Here is a 20,241-nt window from a genome sequence, read left to right on the forward strand (position 1 = left end):
ACCAGGTGGACAATCAGACATGGTTTGATGCTACTCTGGTTTACTGATTTAATGAATGTAACCGAATAAGTTACAATTCATAGACCCAACGGGTAAAATTTCCGCACAGCCCCATACTACATTATGCATTCAGTTCTTGGATCTAGAAAACAATGAAAAGAACAATACATTTCCATTGGGAAAACATATTTGTTTTACAATAGTATGGGGCTGTGCGGAAATTTTACCGACCTAACGTTTCGACACTCCTGTCTAGTGTTTTCATCAGGGGTGATCTAAACGCTGTAACAAGAGGTCCTTTTATATGATCGCTAATTAGCTGCCTTTTTTCTGACGAGGTGTAAATAGCCGCCATCGTCACGATTTTAAAGGAGCGTGGCCGGAGTTAATTTGCCAAGCCTTCAGACAAAGAAGTTGGTGGTAACGCCGATTAGTGGTGATAAATTTAGAATTATCCCACCCAATTGTATGGTTAGTTAGGCATGTGTGCTCTGATAAAGCTGAATTTTCCTTTTTGCATAAGAAAACCGCTTTTTGATGCTCTTTCAAACGTGTACAAACTGACGTTTTAGTCTGTCCGATGTATCCGTTGTCACAGTCGTTGCAAGGAATAGAATAAATGGCGTCGGTTCGTTGTTCTTTCGTGACAGGATCCTTAGGTTTGGCGAAAATATGCCCCTGAGGATCCTATCTTCTTGAATGCGATATATTTACGTGTTTCATCGTAATTAAATGCCCAGCAGTCAGCAGTTTTTAAAGAATTTCCACCGAAAGTTCCTTTCAAACTTCTTAAAAGTATCAGATATGTTTGTTAAAAAACGTCAAGCGATTCAAAAAATTAATTTGGTTTTTCAGTGGAGAAACTCTCAAAGCTTGTGCATACTCTAATATCGTTGGGTTGACTATGCTGCTGATCCGATCGCCGGGCACGGTCTCGAAGGGACTAACTGCAGGGAAATCAGAAATTTTCACTATTTCAAACCAGATCAGACCATTCTCGCTACACTTAACGAGCATCAAGAGATAACATACATATTCGTCTGTTTTCTTCATTGTTTGAATGATCCGTGTTTGCTGATAACATCTTCACTCCGCTCTATAAGAGTGAAAACAAATTAATGAGCAAGTAAACCCCGCGTCAGTCACGCAACGCGTCACGTGATGTGACCAAATTATGGCCGCAAAGGAGACTAACTTTACGTTATTAGGAATTCATGACAAGTCAAAACAGATTAGCACCGCAGTCTACATTCTCTGAAACAGTGGCGTTCTCCTTTTCCTTTTCTTTTGACGTTGCCAGTCTAACGTTTCTAATCTAGCAAATTATATTTCACTTTAGAGAAGCAGGAATTAACCCTGGCATTCAGGATGGAGGGATTGAAGTTTTGTCGGGCACGCTCTCGAATGGACTAAATGCCGGGAAGCCAGAAATTTTCACCATTTCAAATCAAATCAGTCCATTCCCGCTACGTTTAACTAGTATCAAGAGATAACATACATATTCGCCTGTCTTCTTCATTGTTTTTCTTTTTAATTTAAATGCACTCACCCTGCGTTAGTCACGCAACGCGTCACATGACGTGACCAAATTATGGCCGTAAAGGAGACTAACTTTACGCGAATAGGAATTCATGATAAGTCAAAAGAACACAGCACCGTAGTCTACATTTTTTGAAGCAGCCATGGTCTTCTTTTCTTTTTCTTTTGACTTTGCCAATCTAGCTAATCTAGCAAATTATATTTCACTTTACAGAAGCAGGAATTAACCCTAGCATTCAGGATGAAGGGATTGAAGTTATTTTTAATTCTCCTATTATGGCGTCATTGCAAAATCATCCATGGTAAGTAACTTCATCGTTTTAACCTGAATTGTCAACCGATTTAGTCAATTCTCGTCGCAAAGTGTCTTTTGGTAACTGCACTGATTCACTGTGTTATTTACAAACCTTTATGGAGGAAAGGAATTTTTAAGAGCACACCTGCACAATAAGAAGGCTTAGCGTAGTAATCGTTAACTATCATAAATGAAGTGCTTGAAAATGAAGCAATACAACGCCCCTTCTATTGGTTTACTGAAAACCTGGGCGGGATGTTGAGAGAACTCTCGTTAAATCTGTTGCACTTCTATATAGGTTTATCGGTCCAATAAACGATAGCGTTCTTGACCGATCAGGCCGCTCGTTGTATCTCGGTTATTATAAATCGCAAGAAGTCGTATTATATTTGCATGAAATACTCAGTAGTTTAATTAAACGTGGAAATCGATAACTACTCTTTCTTGAGAGTAGATAAGCTCTTTGTATACACCTTACGCAAGAGATTTTCATATCGACAACAATTTCATTTGGTTTAGCGACTTTTTGTGAGGAAGTTTTATTCCCGCATGCAGAACTGTTCGATTTGATCTGGCGGATTAGAATTTCATTTGTTTTTCTCTACTGTCAGTACTGCTTCCCATTCACCGGTTATCTTGTGGAATTTTTGAATTAGCTATTCTCCTCTCCTCACAGCGTGTGAAGAGCCATGCTTGTACTATAGCGTTGGGAATACCATAAATAGTATCAACCTGTCCGCTGGGAAAACCGCTTCTAGTGTTGTAGTGCAAGATATTGGACGGGTCTTTGCCATTGCAGTGGACGTGGAGGACAATTACATCTATTGGAGTGACTTTAGGGGTGGTACCATAAAAAGAATGGATCTTCAGACGAACATAAAAGAAAATGTGACGAAAGGCGTCGGTAGAGTGGAAGGAATAGCCATAGAATGGATTAGCAAAGACATATTTTGGACGGACACAACAAACAACCGAATAGAAATGGCGAAGGTTGATGGAAGTGACAGAAAAATACTGTTTGACCGAGACATTGACGAACCTCGAGGTATAGCTGTTGATTCGATCAATGGGTGAGTAAGGAGAAGTCATATGTACTTTAAGTGTTGAAACCACAACTCACGAACTGAGAAGTTCGATATAGCTAGTGTTCAATTTTAGATAGACCTTTTTTTAATTCTTCTTCTTTGTTATTTCTCTTTTTGTTTATCTACTTACCTAAGACGGTGTTCTTAACACTTCAGGGTATGGTATTGCAGATATAAAATCTACTAAAGTGCACTTTTTCCAATGGTGGTGAATCACGTTTCTTTGTTACATGTTTTGTACAATTTGCACTAATGACGTAAGAGAGTTGCTGCACAAGTCGCCTCTTCGGAAACAAATGAGGAAAATAAAAACGGATCATTCGACTACCAACGTGACACATTTTTCGTAGCATGTCCTTCAAATTTTGGTTATTTCTTTATCACAAAAAGAGAGCACTACTGATATGGAGCCGTAACTGCCTCTCAGCAGGATAGGTCAGCCAATCGCTTTAACAACTATTTGCTAACTGTACTGCTCCTCGTTAAATAATCAGGGATTTTAGTACAATATTAACACCTTGAAATTAATTGTTGACAAGAGGAATAACACAGAATTGACGAATCAAATCCTACAGGTACATTTTCTGGACAGATTGGGGTTCAAGTCCTAAAATTGAGAGAGCCACCTTAGACGGGAAGGAAAGGGTCACCATTGTGGAAACGAGTTCCAGTTTCCCCTTGCAGTGGGTAAATGGCGTAATAGTAGACTACGCTGATTCAAAGAGCGCAATTTATTGGGTCGACGCTGGTCTGGGCACCGGTGTGGTCGGCAGAGCTAATCTGGACGGACACAATCGAAAACTATCAAAAAAGATAACTAACAGTCTTCCGGTCGCTATAGCACTTCACAACGGAACTGTCTACTTGTCTGATAACAGAGCAAAAAAAATTCGGCTGGTGGACAAAACAAGCCTAGAATATCTTGGAAATCTCGACCTGTCTTTCCCTGAAATATATGGAATTACTGTATTAGATGGATCAAGACAACGTCTAAGTAAGTAGAAATTGTTTGTTGTTCTTCCTACTCCGATTTTTTAATTTAACCCTGTATGAAACTTTAAACTATAAACTTTAGTAGCCAAGAGGCACTCAAAGTCGGTACTCCACTATTTTCTCTGAAAATAAAAGAACGAAACAAACATTTTTGAACCATCAATTATCATTGCATTACCCACAAAGATATCGGTTCACCAGTTGTAATTAGCCAAATCAAATCTCTTTTTAAATAGATCTGGTGGCTGTCAGTATTACATTGGAAATGAAAATGGAAGAGGTATTCTAATTTTCTTTTGAAGTATATTTCATCGTAACAAAAAAAAATATCCCCTGACCCTCACCTCTATCTCCCGCTCCTGGCGAAAAATTAATGGCTGGTGTCTTTTGCTTTCGCTCGGACACAATTGTCTGCTCTTTTGGACTTCTATGATACTGTTACAAGTAACACTGGCCATTGCAGCTAAATCTGTTCCTTGAACTATCTGGAATTTGTTTTGCTGCTGAAGGGTGATCCAAACTTCATCACATGAGAGGTCATTCCCAGCTTTTCTAAGCAGTTGTAGCCTAAATACTCCAGGCACGGTCTGTTGGGCACATAACTCCTAAGCAGAGTCCCTTAAGGTTGGGCAGTCAAGGGGTTTACTGAATAAAGGTCGAAGTATCGATATTACTATAAGATAAGTAGGTTGAAGAACCTACTCCTTTTTGTCTATTTTAATAACTTATAAGAATGTATTAAAATATGTTCATCAGTGGGAGGAAGAGAAATTTAAACAAGCAGTCGTGAAAGGGATAAAAGACTACTGCTTTGAGGATACATGCAGTTACAAATCAAGGTATTGCAAACACTGTTTGTGGAAATGAAATGATTTCCGTTTTGGTATATTACCGTTATAGTTTGAAATTTTCTTGCTATATAGTAATATTTATGGAAACCCAACACGGGAAGGCATGCCCATCAGAGCGAAAACACCATTGATAATTAGAAAAAAGGAAGCATTAAAGCTATTTCCCGTATGGACGAATTAAAGTGACTGCCTCACTTGACAAGGGGGCAGAGGTAACCCAACACTGTGACCAAGTGTGCTTGACTGCTCTGACTCAGTACACCTGAATGTGGAACTTGAATATAAAGCAATGTGCAACCACCACATGATCACGCTTTAGCATAAGGTATGTAAAACATTGTGATTTCCTTTCCTTCTCGACAGAAACACAACCATTGCAAAGCAGTTATGCAGCATCTTTCCAAATGATTCCAACACCAGTTCAGTTCAGATCAGAGTCCTAAAGCAAGCCGGAGAGTCTTCAGTTCTGAATCATACTGAAGTGGTTTTTTCACTCATTCTTCGAACCCAATCCAATTCATCCCGTATGGTAATTAAAAACAGCACTTTGGATTATATCGTGCAAAAGAGTGTCTACTATATCAGCAAACATTTAGGTGGTTACAAGGTTATATATGTAAATTGTAACCCTCCATCATTCGAAAAATTTTGTAATTATACGGAACTCCTCAAGGATATCAATGGAGAGGAGGTTACGAAAGGAGTGTCGTCGAAAAAGGGAACCATTGATTCAATAACAGCCGGAACAGTCACAAGTGGAATAGTTATCGTTATCATTATCGCTTGCGTATTTATCTGGTGCAAAAGGTATGAAATTATTTTAAATGCCTTTTTATTTGAATTATTCAGTCATTTCTCATTCATCTGTTCATACTACTCAGTCAAATTTGAAATTCACTTCCTTAGGAATTGATTACAGATAAATATAGCTTTTGTCTACGTTAGTGGACTTCACTTACTTATAAAAGATATCCTTATAATGATCGGTGCCTCAGCAGTTCAATTTCAACGGCTGTTTAAATTCATTTTTGTCTTGAATTGAGTCAGTAGTATATTTTATTTAATTACCTGACTCATATTTAGCTCTGTTTACTTCTAGGCGGAGTAATGGCGCAAATGTAGGTGATGAACAAGTCCAGGTGATGAGTAATGTGGAATGCGGCGATAGGGACCCAGGCCAAGAGCTACACTGTAGCCAAGATGTAGCTGTCAATAGCGATAGTAAAGTGCAGGATCAAAGCTATTCTGGAAACAACAGAATCCATGGCAAAAATTTTAGCAAAGATGACCAAAATACAGGTAAAACAGGAAAGAAACTTGACAACAACTACTGTCTAGGTTTGTCAAATAATAGGAATTCTGTAAATAACTTTGCAATGCAAGAGAGCCTCTCAAATAAGGGGACAGGAGGACTGCAGCATGGTGGAGCCAATCGGAATTCTGTTCGGAAAGAAAAGCATACGTCCACGCAGTTACCCTGCCCTAACACAAAACGTGGAGCTTAAGAAGCCGATGAAGGTTGTGGCGCATCTGGTGTTAAGTTACACAATACCCACACGATTTTAAGTTTTCCACGTGTATTCGTTACCAACTGAACATAAGATTATTCTCACAACTTTTTTATTGCTCGGTTCTCTCCTGCACATGATTTTTTCTTACGTCATATGACATCTACCAGGATTTCCAGTCCTTTCCGCACGAACGCCTGACACTTAATATAAATTCCTCTCGGAAACAACGTTATTTCACTACTCAACACTTCCCCCTAACTTGAAAAAGAAACGTCATTCGTGACATTAAGCATGCGATACAAAATATTCCTCTACAACAGTGGCTTGTGTATTAGGATTGTTCAACACATAAATCTTAGAGTGGGGTGATCAGGCCCAGCTCCTTACAGACCACTAACTATCACAGTTCATTTGACCATACGACTGTTCACGATTCTGTATCACAAAGACCATCTCTGGATAGTTCTCTCAGCATTCATGAAACGAATGTTTGAATACACAAAAGAAAACTACATTTTTGTTTCTAAGTTCTCTGAGCAACAAGAATGTAGTACACGGGTTATTGTCTGTCTGTACTGGAATGGCTGATGTGGCATTTCCCATTGTGGTAACTGAAGCACTGCTGGATAGGGCATCCCATACGGCATCATCGTATTTGCCCTCCAGAACATCATGGGTACCGCAGGTGGAGTGAAACCGGTCATTGGTGGTGGCAGCATACTGTACTGGTTTACTGGTGGCGCAGGTATATAGGGTACTGGCGATGGTATTCCAACCTGGTTTATCTCGGTAGGTGGTCCTGCATTAATCTCTCGTACGTAAGTTGGGTTCCCAAGACTGTCAGATGTTAGTCCTTAGTCTGTTAGTCTTTGTCTTGCCCGCTGAGGGCGACCTTGGTTACTAGCATCCTCCTCCATGCTTGTTTCTCCACCAATGGCTTGAGGGTTTTCAGTCGTTGGTACTTCATCAGGAGAATCAGTGATGATAGCACTTGCCTCAATTTGGCCTGACACCTCATCAGAATTGACATTTGGGGGGTTTGGTTCTGCTCCCACTGCTTCTTTGCTTGCAGACTGTACCTGTATCTGGGATTGATCATTGCCATCATTTCCCGGTCGTAAAGGAAAGGGGTTAGGAGATACCCAAGATGAGAATGTTATGCTTGCCATATCACCCCAAGGCAACAAAAGCGTGTAGCCAAGCTGGTGGGAAAGAAGTGCTCAGTGCAGTGCTATCTAGATGACAAGCCTACATAACTCCAGAAAATTCCTCTAACCGCTCGAACAAACGATTTTCAAACTCCCCTCCCATGTCATGATGGAGTTTCTCTGGAAATCCGAAACGCGGGATAAAGTCATTGAAGATCCTGTCTGCAGCAGTAACGGCGGTTTTGTTCTTCGTTGGGTATGCTTGAACATACTTAGTAAAGTGATCTACCACAACCAGAATGTACTTGTGGCCCCCTAAACTCTGCTCTAGGCGTACAAAGTCAATGGAGAGCATTTGAAGAGGAGCTGTTGTGACAATTGGCTGTAATGGCTCTCTTGTTGGTAGATTTGGGCGTCTTTGTTTCAGACAGCGGCATGTATGATGGATAAAGTTGTCTATATCCCTCCTCATGTAAGGCTAATAAAATCTCTCAAGAGCCAACGCAAGCACCCTCTCGACACCAGGATGACCTATTTCTTCATGGAGTTCACGGTATACAATGCGTCGGAATTTCTGTGGTAGAACCATCTTCTGATTACGATGCAGGATGCCACTCTTCTTGTCTACATGGAGTTTGTGCCACTCATTCAGGAGCTTGCGAACCAACGGCGATTCTTTTTGTTTCTGCCCAACTGTCGGCTTCTGGTTTGCTTTGATGACTTTCAGGACGCGCCCAGTGTGAGGTTCTTCTTTCTGTGCTCTCACTATATCCACCACTTTTACTTGATCGCAGCTTGCTTGTGATGGAATGTCTACCTGATGGAGCTCCCCGTCGTCATCAGTCAGGACCATCAACCAAATTGAGTCCCCACTTGATAATGTCTGAATTCCACAGATTGAGGCCTGCAAGCTTTCAGGAACTACCCTCTCAGTACAACTATCCATGTAGTTCTTGAAGTCAGCAGGTATCCTGGAAAGACTGTCAGCATCAGTGTTCAACTTGCCTGGTCTGTACCGTATTTCAAAGTTGAAGTCCGCGAGCTCTTCAACCCACCTCAATCCTGTGACATTTAGTTTGGCAGACTTTAACACATAAGTTAAGGGATTGTTGTCTGTGTATACCACAAATTTAGGGGCGTAGTAGAGGTAATCCCTGGACTGTTCTGTCACTGCCCATTTCAAAGCTAGGAATTCCAGCTTGCCTGAATGCATATGATAGTTGCGTTCTAATGGAGTCAGAGTTCTTGATGCATAGGCGATTACTCGTGTAGAGCCATTCTTTTATCGGCACAAAACCGCACCTAGGCCATCCTGTGGCGCATCAGTATGTACTATAAATGGTGCATCGTAATCTGGGTACGCCAGCACAGGGGGTGACGTTATGTGATCTATCAAGACCTCTAATGCTGACTGGTGGTGGGTCTCCCACTCCACTGGTGATGAAGATGATACTTGCCCACTGTTTCCCCTTGAACTATGTTTAGTGGAGGTGACATTCTTCTTCTTTTGCAGGTCAAGGCTGAGAAGATCATAAATGTGTTTTGCTGTTTGTGCAAAATTTTTGATATTACGACGGTACACACCAAGAAGACCCATGAGTCTTCTCACTTCTCCAACTGTTCGTGGTCTCAAGTTCTTCATTGCAATCAGTGCACATGTGGCTTTGGGATCTATTTGGTACCCATCCTGAGAGATAACTCTTCCAAGAAAAGGCACTTCACGTTTGAAAAATGCACACTTTCTAGGTTTTAACTTTACACCATAACTCTTCAAGTGACAGAGAACTTTACGAAGGTGTTCAATGTGTTAAGAATATGTTACTGAGAATACTATTACATCATCCAAGTAAGGAATACATATCTCGTCGCGGAGCCCCCTGAGGCAATTCTCCATAAATCTCTGAAAATTTGCTGGCGCATTCATCAGTCTGAAGGGTATCTGAACCCATTCCTACAACCCCCACGGTGTGACAAGGGCTGTCAATGGTTGACAGTACTTTCCCATGAATCCCTACCTTGGTCCAGGACACTAAACCACGACTTGCCCCCCAGACTGTCCAAAGCTTCCTGGATACGAGGAATTGGGTGACGGTCTGGTACAGTTTTCTTATTTAATTCTCGGTAATCTATACATAGTCTCATTCCACCATCTCTCTTGCGGACACATACAACACTACTTGAGAATGGGGATGTAGACTTCCTGAAGAAAACCTCGGTTAAGCAGGTCCTCGATATAGCCTTAACTTCTGGATAAAACGGACGGGGTAGGGAAAGGTAATTCTTCTGAACTGGCTGGTCACTAGTCATCTTAAATATCCATTTCTAACTCTGAGATGCAGCCAACATCATTGTCACTCATCGCAAATGCATCTGCTTTTTCCAACAACAACTGCTTTGCTTGCTACTTTTGTTCTGCTGTCAGTCTACTCAAATCAACTTCTGGTAACTAAGACAAGTTACTCTCAATTTTTTTTCAGTTAGTTTATGTTCTTCGCAGGGCAGCTCCTTGTCTGGAGTCTGCGTCTCTATATTCTTGAATCTCACTTCGACAGGAGTCACCGAGCGAACTAACCGAAGGCGGCCCAGGACCACTCTTCTGGGTAGAGCGATGTCGTGATTGGTGTTATTGGTCACGTTGATGGATAATATGGTAATATCACCTTCCTTTATAGTTGTAAGGGATTCATGTACTTCTAATCCTGAAGGCCAGGTAGCCAACTCATCTTGTTCAAATATTACCGGTGTCTTGCGGTGAATTGGTCCAGTGTTGGCACGACAAGGTAAACGAATAGTTTGTCCAGCAGGGATAGTATGTGCCTTCTTAGTGGATTTAACAAAGCAAAGCTCATCAGAATTAGTAGCACGTATGATGCTTATCAAGGCTTGTATGTCACTATCTCTACTTTGGTGGAAGCTTTTCATCGTCCTTGCTGGTAATTTTTCCCCATCCACCTCGCCTTCAGTGTTCTTGACCATTAGCTCTATGACATTACAACCAATGATGGGCTGTTCAATTTCCTCCTTCGTTACTAAGAATGGAACTCTTACCTCTGCCTCATTCTCATTTGATAATCTCACACCAATCTCTGCCCACCCACATTATGGGATATCAGTTCCATTTGCTGCTTGCAAACTAAGAGAACCATTGGAACCATTTAACTGTTCAACATCTTGTATTTGGACAGATAATAGCTTGCTCTTCAGAAAACCTTCGGACACAATGGAGACCTGGGCTCCATAAAACTTCTAAAGGCTTGTCATCTAGATAGCACTGCACCGGGCACTTCCTTCCCACCAGCTTTGCTACACGCTTTTGTTGCCTTGGGGTGATATGGCAAGCATAACATTCTCATCTTGGGTATCTCCTAACCCCTTTCCTTTACGAGCTCTTTTCTCAGAGAGTTCTTTGATTGCCTTGCACAACACCTTGTGTTTTGGTCGATGAGCCTTCTGGTAACCCACGGAACATTACCGCACAGACTGGCACGCCGAACACTGCAATAACTGTGTATGGCAATCAAATTTCAAGCAACCACTACACTGGTGGGACTTCTCTTCCTCTGGCGAGGCTACTCCCTGTCCCGCAGGGTCGCCAGAGTGCGTTTCCCAGATGACTTCTATACTTGCGTGCAATGTGGTTTGGGCCACCACAGAGATAGCAATGTGGGCAGCAGTCGCCTTCCCTCTTTCTCCTACGCTCTTGGCATTCAGGTGACCTTGCTCACATTGTCATTCCATTTCCAGGACGAGAAGACCTTATGGAGTCTACTTTCTGGCTAATTGCTGTTTCACGGAGTTTCTAAACTTCCGACCGCACTGAAGCCAGATTTGCTTGCACGGCTTTCAGGGTTGCTAGAATATGCTGATCCTTGTGCTGCTCCTTCTTTGTACTTGTATCAGCTGAACTCTCCACTGTGTACACCTTAGCAGCACCTTGCTTGCAATATTAAACTTATTACCTCTTTCTGTCTCTGCAGATATAGCTAGGCTCATGGCTTCTATGAGATCTTCATCTGCAACTTGAGGGTTTTTCCTCCGCCATTTTGTTTATAGCTCAAGCTTACTTGTAAACAACACGATCAGAAAGCCACAAAATCCACTAAATAAAACAGCGTTCCTACCTTTCACTAGCCTCACAACTACGTTCCACTACCTTTTTCACCAGCCGCCCGTAACAAACGCCCTCTCACACCTCAATCCGTCACATTCTTCCCGCTAAAAGTCTTCCAGCGCAATCCGCCATGTGCTTGAACATGCGATAGCGGCGGTCCACATAAAGTCCTCGCACGAAGTGGTCAAACAAGCATCAATACAGGCAAATCCACACAGTTCCGTCGAAAAATCCTCTCGGACAGGCCCCTAGAAATGTTACACAGAATACCCACACGGTTTTAGGTTTTCCACGTGTATTCGTTACCAACTGAACATAAGATTATCCTCACAACTTTTTTTATAGCTCATTTCTCTCTAGCACATGGTTTTTGTTTTACGTCATATGACATCTACCAGGATGTCCAGTCCTTTCCGCGCGAGCGCCTGACACTTAACACAATTCCTCTAGGAAACAACGTGATTTCACTACTTAACATTAATAAACCAGTTCAATTCAAGGTCGATGTAAACTCGAAAGATGTATAACTAACTTCTAACTTTTCAAGAAATGGTTCTTAAGAAAACTGCCTGCGCTGCCAAATGAAATACCACACTATATAATGGGGGTGTATTCGAAACGTCTTTATTTCCATTGTGATGTAGAAGTTGTAGTAGTTATTCAATGCTCCAAATATCTTGTATTTCCATTTTTCACCGTGATTCTCGTCTGAGAATAGATAAGTATCAATTGCGAAATTAATGTTATACCAGGGAAATTATTTAAATTTGACACCTGAGTTTTCTTAGCTTGCAGTAATTTGGCGCCAATTACATAGCAAAATCCAATGTTGTGCCTAAAAGCAGAGCATAGGGAGAGCAGAGGGGTATTGCGTCTGCACATGTGCCAATAAAATTTGTTCGTCGCTTTCGGCGCCATTTCAGTATTTTCAGCGCGCTTCCGTGGGTTTTTAACCGGCGATCGACACCTTTTCGTCTAATTTTTTGGAGAGGGATGAAGATTATGACAAGTTTACCACCATATTTTACCACCATATCTAACTCTGTGGATACTCGTGGAATTTGCTGGCTCTTCGGATGAGGATATGTTAAGGATCAAAGTGCGAACAAAACGCAAAAAAAGGCCGAAAACTTGAAGTTTGAGATTTGATTTACTGACGATCAAGATGTGCATATGAGACTAAAAATCTTCAAGGTTAGTCTTAAGATGTTGATGTTTTACTTCTCTGAATCACGAAGTTTTATGTGGAAACGATCGTGAGATATTCGTTACGAAAATAGAAGGTAGTTTAGAATTTGATCTTATTTTCCTTGAACTTTGAAATTAAAATTGCTTAAAGTTCGAGGTGGCCCCCAAGCTTCCAATCACTTCAAACAGGCGCGTCTTTTCTTTCTCTTTGTAGTAAGTTAGAGCACAAGGATTTAAAAAATGTTCCAGCTTCAGGATTGAGTTGCCCTTACTACAACCTTGGCGGATTCGTTTTTGGGAGGTTGTGGTGGATTTTCCAAGTCATTGCTCACAACTGTTTTTGGCCTTTTTGCTCTCCAAGTTTGTTGCACATGGTATGTAGGCATGTGTCTTAACAACGGTTATAATCTTGCCTCAGTCATTTCCGAATTTTTCTTATTTTCTTGCTGTGTTTTGGTGAGAATTTTTTTAATTGCCTTTTTGGGCTTGAAGTGCTAACTAGAGGATAAACTTAGGGAAAACTGATTCATCACACGGCCCTCAAATCCCTCACCACTTTTAGTTCATTGTTTATTTATTTATTTATTCCGTCTAACCAGTTTATTTATCACAAAAAATGCGCGGGTTTTGTCTCATGAGTTTAAACTGGTGCCGTTTTCTTGATGTTCATGTGTTATTCGAAACGAATGGCGTCAGCTTCATTCTGTCTTGTTTTTTTCAGTACAATACTTCTGCCATTCGAAGTGAATTTTGAGTCGAAGTGTACTATGAAACTCACAAAGCAAAATTATCAAACTTTCTCTGGTTCTTAAAATATGAGACGAGTGATACAACAAATCGATAATTACTAATGGGGCTGGAACTCCTTGTTTCTTTAGAATGTTAATTACAGTATTTCTGTCGTATTTGAAAACGAATATCAGGTTAAAATATCTTCGAACCAGTTTGACTTGCATTTAACTTTGTTAGAAATGTCTTGATCCTTCAATTTTTATTTCTTATTTGAGACTGATGATAGGAATTAACCTTTATGTTATCTGCTGTTTAGGAAGATGTGAAGTGACCCCACTACATATGGTTGGTACCATTAACAGAATGGATTGGTGTGACATTTACTGTGGCATGCTGGTATTCAAGAAACTGTCATAAGTACCAGAAACTTACCACTGGTATAAATTATTAATCTTTTGTTCTCTCCAGACAACTTGCCTCGACTAGCTTATGCTATATGCAACTTTTATACTTTTTTTGAAACTGTAAAATTATCAATAAATTTTTTGAAAGTTTTGTCCAAATTTCATTGAAAAAGAATATAAGGAGTGATCAGGTGAAATATTGTCATGTTCCCTAACAGTGTTTGAGCTTCTGGTGGGAGCTGTAAAATTGCTTAAGTGTCTGAGATATGATTTGTCTGCCATAAAATTGGCACAGCCAAACCCCTGGCTAGAAAACTATAAATTTCCTCAGATGGGCATCCAAGCTGATTTCCATTACTACAGTTTATGCAATGTCAAAGTCCCCCTTTGAGGTAAGTCTCATTTCTCTAAAATCTGATAGATATAAATCATATGTTTTCCTGAAGAGATCTACGAACCTCTCCACATTAGTTTAATCTAACCTCATGTAGTCTTGTTCCCAGGGAAAAAGGCTTTGGAGATATTTTGTTTTTTATCCTTACTGTTAAATATCAGCCCTACTGGTTCTTTGTTGTTTAGCATGTAATAAGAGTATTTTCAGCCTATAGAGTTATCACATAACTCTTGTAATTTAAGGGGTTGTAGAATAAGATTGCATACAGTTTTGTTGTGCAGTTGAAATGATAAAATGAAGACATACATAGATAAGTCCATTGTAACTCCCAACTTAGGCTTTTCGGTTACAATGTCTAACTACAATATTTAAAATACATATAAGTAAAAAAGGATTTTAATGCTAGAATCAGTTACAAAAGACCTAAGAATATAATTTAAATATAATTTTAACATTTAAATGTAATTTTTTTTGGGAAATAATTGATTTATTTAACTATTCATATTACAAGTGGAAGCTCAAACTAATACTTGTTTTAATTCACAATTTCCCCACATCATTGATCATATCTGATGATTTTTCCGAGACTAATGATTGAAAAGACTTTTCCTCACTCCGATAAAATCCATAATTATTCCTCCTTTTCTAACAAGCTCTTTGATGTAACGACCGTATCTCTGGTAATGACGTTGTCTTACTTTTCTTTACTCGACATTGACCCTTTTTGTTGGTAATCGGCCCCGCCGGTTGTGATTCACATATATAAAAAAAAAAACTTCTTGAAACAAAACATAAACTTCTGTAAACTTTACACCAGCAGTACAGTTGAAGCTCTAAAAGACGCTTACAGGAAAGTGAGTACTTCAAATGATCAACGATAGCTTGAGATAGCAATGACACGATAAAAGTATACTATCCAATTCGTTTGTGCTCTTCGACAGGCCTCTTGCATCCTTCTCAAACAACATCGTCTAAATCGATCGCCCAAGTAATCACAAGACAAGACTCGTACTCATTTGTACAATCTTTTGCTTTTTGAAATTAACTTCCTTCCACAGACCACACAACAATTTTAAGACTTTGCCGCTTCCATCTAAGTTACAGCGGGAAAAATGAAGAGAAAAGTTGTCTCAAATACTCCATCCATCGTTGTTTTCCGACGTATTTTCCTTCTTTTCTTTCGCGATTACCGACGCAGGCTTATGTCAGCAGTTTCTCGCATCAAACTAAAATATACAGGAAATGCGCAACAAAATGCTCCTCTGCTCAGGTATTATGAATTTAGAGAAGATCAAGAAGGCGATTTTTAATTTTTGACTTGTATGTTCCAATTGGCAACATAACTTAACTTGCCTCTGAAATTGCATTTCCCTTCGCAAATATCTTAGAGGATTAAGGCTTAACTTGGCTACAATTCTTCCAGCTAAGATCCAAATGGCTCTGGGCTTGAGATTACTCACTGAGGATGATGAGAGGTTTTTATGGCGACTTCAACAAGGACAAAGTGTGTAATTCATTAAGAATTCCGGTGTTAATCGACACATGCGTAATGGGGCGCTAGAATTACCTAGGGACACTGGACACCACCTAGTATCCTGGCTACCGATTGCAGATTCATCAAAACAAGTTGACCGGCTTTAGCGATCGCAAGCTTGTTTTGACCGCATGAGCTAAACGCGCGGTGAACTAAAAAACGTGATGGCGCTTCCACAAACTGTAGGCTTCAAAGCTGAGGAAGGCGATGAAGAAGGAGTTTGGTGTACGTGCACTGTTGAAGAAGTAGACGATGATTACGTGATCGTTTCCTTTGACGGCTGGAACACGGAGTGGAATCGCTGCGTCTGTGATCCACGAGAGATCAGGGATCAAACATTGCCTGATCGGTAAAGAAAGCGAAGAAACCTTCCCCTTCAGTGAACAATGTCTTCGCTTTAAGAAGACCGACTTATACTTTTAAATATCCCCCAAACCTATGTAAACAAAAAGCTCATATTAAGGTTCGCTTCAATTTTAGGCATGAATTTGCATAATCTTTCATAGACGAAATCTTTACGAATTTCAAAGATCAAAACCATTTTCTACACTACATCTGCTTTATCTTTATCCACTTAGCAAATAAAGCTTACCAAATTGCAGCCAAAACACCGGACGTAGTTCACTTCGAATTTCTCGATCTATCCTAGTTTCTCCGACCGCATCCAAACAGGTTTTACTACAGTGGAACGTGACGTAAAATACGTCACGCGTTACTTGGTAACAATGCTCATACATATGCACGAACCCCACTCAAGTGGGGTTCGCAGAATTACACACTTTGTCCGTGTTGAAGTCGTCATGTGGCTAGTTTTCAGGAAATGTTGACATTGTATAGACAAAAGGGTATATGCATAAAAACGTTTTATTTAATGACATATTATCCAATTCAGTGGGCCCTCTCCCAAAGTCTCAAGGTAATGTTATAGCATCAATCGGTGTTCTGTCTTCTTCTAGGAATGTATGCTTTCATTTTTTACTTTTCTGAACATTAAACCATTAATGTGGGTATTGGGTCATGTGTACTCATGAAATTAATTTGTTTGTATCAAGGTAATACAACTGGACCTGACGAGACTGATTTGCCCCACTACCCAGGTAAAGAGTGTTAGTGAAATAATTAATGCAGTCTCAGATCAGGGAAGTTGCATATTATTTGAAGGAAAACTGTGGCCTAGTTAAAGTGTTATTTTATCCTAGGGAAAGAAAACGTTTTTAGTCTGTCAGTATAGTGACTGTAATCATGACTTTTGATCCCAGGCATTTAGCTAGACCATGGCTATCTTCAGTGGGCTAAGAAACTGAAAAGATCAACAACCTCTGTGACTGTAGGGAAATTGTTTTTTACGCAGGTACAGTGAAAAAAAAGAAGTGAAAAAAAGAAGAAAAAGAAAATCTGGCTGGAGCTTTACAGTCCATCTCACTTGTTTCAATTTCAGGCCTACTATAATATATCAGTCCATTACAATTTGGAATTATTTTTTTTTTGTAGGCTAATTTCCAAAATCATCAATGTTTTGAGTTCTGTTTTGACACAATTTTCTAGGAATGGAAAGACCTCCAATAAAATTGCAGTCAGGTCCAAAGTCACTCACCATTGGTTGGTGATTTTAAACCCAATAAAAGACTGGACTCATTTATGAAATATAAAAGAAGTAGTATGCAGAAAAACCCTGAGTCTGTTAATGTAACATTCAAATTAAGAGATTTCAATATCAAAACAAATATTTGTTAGAAACTTAGACATAAATGATCTCAAATTGATGAAAAGTAACTCTGAAATTTAATACTCAGTTTCATTTATGAGACAAGTCTTTTTCTACTCCTTCCCCTTTCTTTCCGTATATGGGATATCATGATTTCCCTGTTTTCTAGTAAAAAGCCCGTGTTTTCCGGCTGGGCCCAGTGTTGTCACCATAAGCTTAAACTTTGAACTGATCAACCCAGCAGCCAGAAAAAAAATTTAACTTCCTCACTGATGATGTCTTGATGCTTGTTTTTGTTTCCACATTAAACAATTCCTTGCTTACTTTTTTGACCCCCGCAAATAGAAAAGGATATGAGGAGGATTTTTTTAGATGTAGAAAAAAAAAATTTTCTTACATGATTGTTTTGACAGCTTGTGGTCAAACCCACATGACTGGGAGATCTGTCCAGGATGGTCTCCCCAGCACAAGCACAAGCGCAAGAGGATCAGAAGATGATATGCCTCTAAATGGCAGCAATTCTTCATTCAGTGAAAGTGAACCAGGTAAAATGTTTGAAAAATACACCCACCACCATCTAATGATGTATTAGCTGAAAGTTGTCAACCAATGAATTTCCGTCTAACAACACCTGCTCTTTACGTGACTTTATATCATAAAACTTTGGATACCTCCCTACTGAAAGTGTCAAAACACATCACGTCAACTTTGGAGAAAGGGGGGAATGATTAATTGAAGTTTACCTCTCCTAATGCTGCAAGAGCAATATGGCCTATGCAGCACTATCCTAAATGGTTAAGTTGAATACATTTATATATCATATCTAGTTTTCAACATCAAATAGGAGAATTGTACTTGGTCAGGAGAAATACTTACAGTAGGTTACACTATTGTTATTTTTCAAGGCGTGTATCTTTTGATCACAACAACCTTTGACTTGGGTTTTCTAGTCTTGGGGAAAAAGGCTTCAAAATTATAGTTGTGCGTCGCTTATTTGAATCAGTGAAACATTGTTTCCTGTATTGCCCAAGGTATGCCGCTCAATGTAATGTCCTCCTTACCTCTGCTGCTAGTAACATGAGACATGGTCTTCGAGCGGCGATGCAAGGAAACTAAACCTTTTAATGTAAGGTGTTGAGTCTGTAAATTACGATGTCAATTGTGCTTTTTTTCCGCGAAGTGCAAATCTTATAATTAATACTAATCACTTTTCAATGGCCATTGTTTGATTGTTTAAATAATATATCCCCAGCTATGTAGGTTTAACTCGTTGTTATCACAATTTGTGGGTGTTGTCTGTGTGTGTATTCGTGTTAGCCTGTATAAATTAAATTAAAGTTTATATATTCCTCCTAAGCAAGCCTAAAAAAAAGGTTGTGTTCATTAGTGGTGGTTACTAATGTATTTTTCCCCATTAACAACAAAGAGGGCAACCTATTCTTTGTTCCTTTCCTGTTTATAGATGAATGTAACATAGTGGAGGATGAGAGGCCAGGCGTTGAGGCTGACAAGAAGATCAACAAAGAGGGCAGTGGAATGAATCAGATGGATAATGCCGCAGCAGACCTAAAAAGTGCCAACGATAATGATTCAAATGCAGATCAGGCTAAAGTGACTGCCACTGGGCGATCTTTTAAAGCCGCAGACATTCCATTACAAGTGAAGAGTATAATCTGTCTTAAACTTAATGTAGAAAAAAAATATTATTTTAATGATTATCGCTTACTTGGAGAGAAAATGGGATTTGGTCAAGATTTCATAAAAAATTTAGAACGGTTACCAAATCCTACCCAGGAACTTCTTGACGTGTGGTCTGTTAAGGGTGAGGCAACTGTAGAGAAGCTCATAGAGTTTCTTAGAGATATGCCTAGAGATGATGTTGCAACCATTCTTGAAGACTTGTTGAAAAAAGAGATTTCAAATACTTGAGGTATTGACAATTTTTATTATTTTTGCTCAGGGGTTTTTGTTTTTCTCTAAGAAAAAGCTATATTCATTTAATAGTGTTTTACATTACGTTAAAATAGATATTAAAATCCTTTTTGTTTTTATTTGTCAATGTCTGGTTATGTTATTTTTAATCTAGTCCTTTAGAACTAAAACCGACTTGATTACTGTGATTGAGCTCTTTGTTAGTTTCCGTTGCTCCCCCCTAGAGTCGTTTCCCCCCTTCTGATATCCCTCTGTGATTAAATTTCTTTTGGTTTCACGACACGAAATTCGAAATTACTCATTTTGCCTCTAGCATATATAATATTTGCCTTCTCAAGCTCTTCAGCTTTAAAGTTTGTTCGCAAATATTTGCAAATCGTTTGCGTATCAAGCGATTAAAGGGTCCTGAGAGCGAAAAAGCTTTCCGTGGAGCAAGCCTTTTGCCTGCATTCCATCAAAGTTGCACCAAGAGAAATTAATGGGACAGAAGGGGAAAATTGGGGCGTTGGTCGTGATACGTGAATTTCACCTAAGTTACGTTAGCTTAGGGTGGAGAGCATTGTGGTTTCCTAATGTAGTTTCTTGTTGTCGAAGTTAATTTGTTTTTTAAAATAACCATTCTCGTCGCTGTTTCTCAATACATAAATCTTAAAGGTGACTAAGGCTCACTGAAAGAGAACGGATTTTCCGCGAGCAAAAGGACGTATGCAGAACGATAAGCAAATGCACGACATGTGCAAGTAAACAGTTACACAACATTTGTTTCGCATTAAACACAACGTGACTCTCGTCCGGCAGCGAAACTTGCTATCGCGTGTC

The 20,241-nt window shown here is 39.7% G+C and overlaps 1 protein-coding gene across 1 annotated transcript; it reads left to right on the top strand.

Annotated features, from left to right (window-relative positions):
• The first annotated feature begins 1,629 nt into the window (after window positions 1-1,629).
• LOC149047341 (uncharacterized) lies at window positions 1,630-19,541 on the top strand. The gene is made up of 11 exons (XM_089205687.1): window positions 1,630-1,841; window positions 2,511-2,904; window positions 3,495-3,913; window positions 4,015-4,017; window positions 4,149-4,192; window positions 4,669-4,751; window positions 5,127-5,570; window positions 5,863-6,062; window positions 16,838-16,882; window positions 17,904-18,035; window positions 18,953-19,541. The coding sequence occupies exons 1-11, from the start codon at window positions 1,781-1,783 to the stop codon at window positions 19,417-19,419; spliced, it is 2,292 nt and encodes a 763-aa protein (XP_089061813.1). The 5' UTR covers window positions 1,630-1,780; the 3' UTR covers window positions 19,420-19,541.
• Window positions 19,542-20,241: the final 700 nt, after the last annotated feature.

This window comes from Pocillopora damicornis, chromosome 4 (genome assembly GCF_964200805.1).
Source record: "Pocillopora damicornis chromosome 4, jaPocDami1.2, whole genome shotgun sequence".
NCBI lineage: Eukaryota > Metazoa > Cnidaria > Anthozoa > Scleractinia > Pocilloporidae > Pocillopora > Pocillopora damicornis.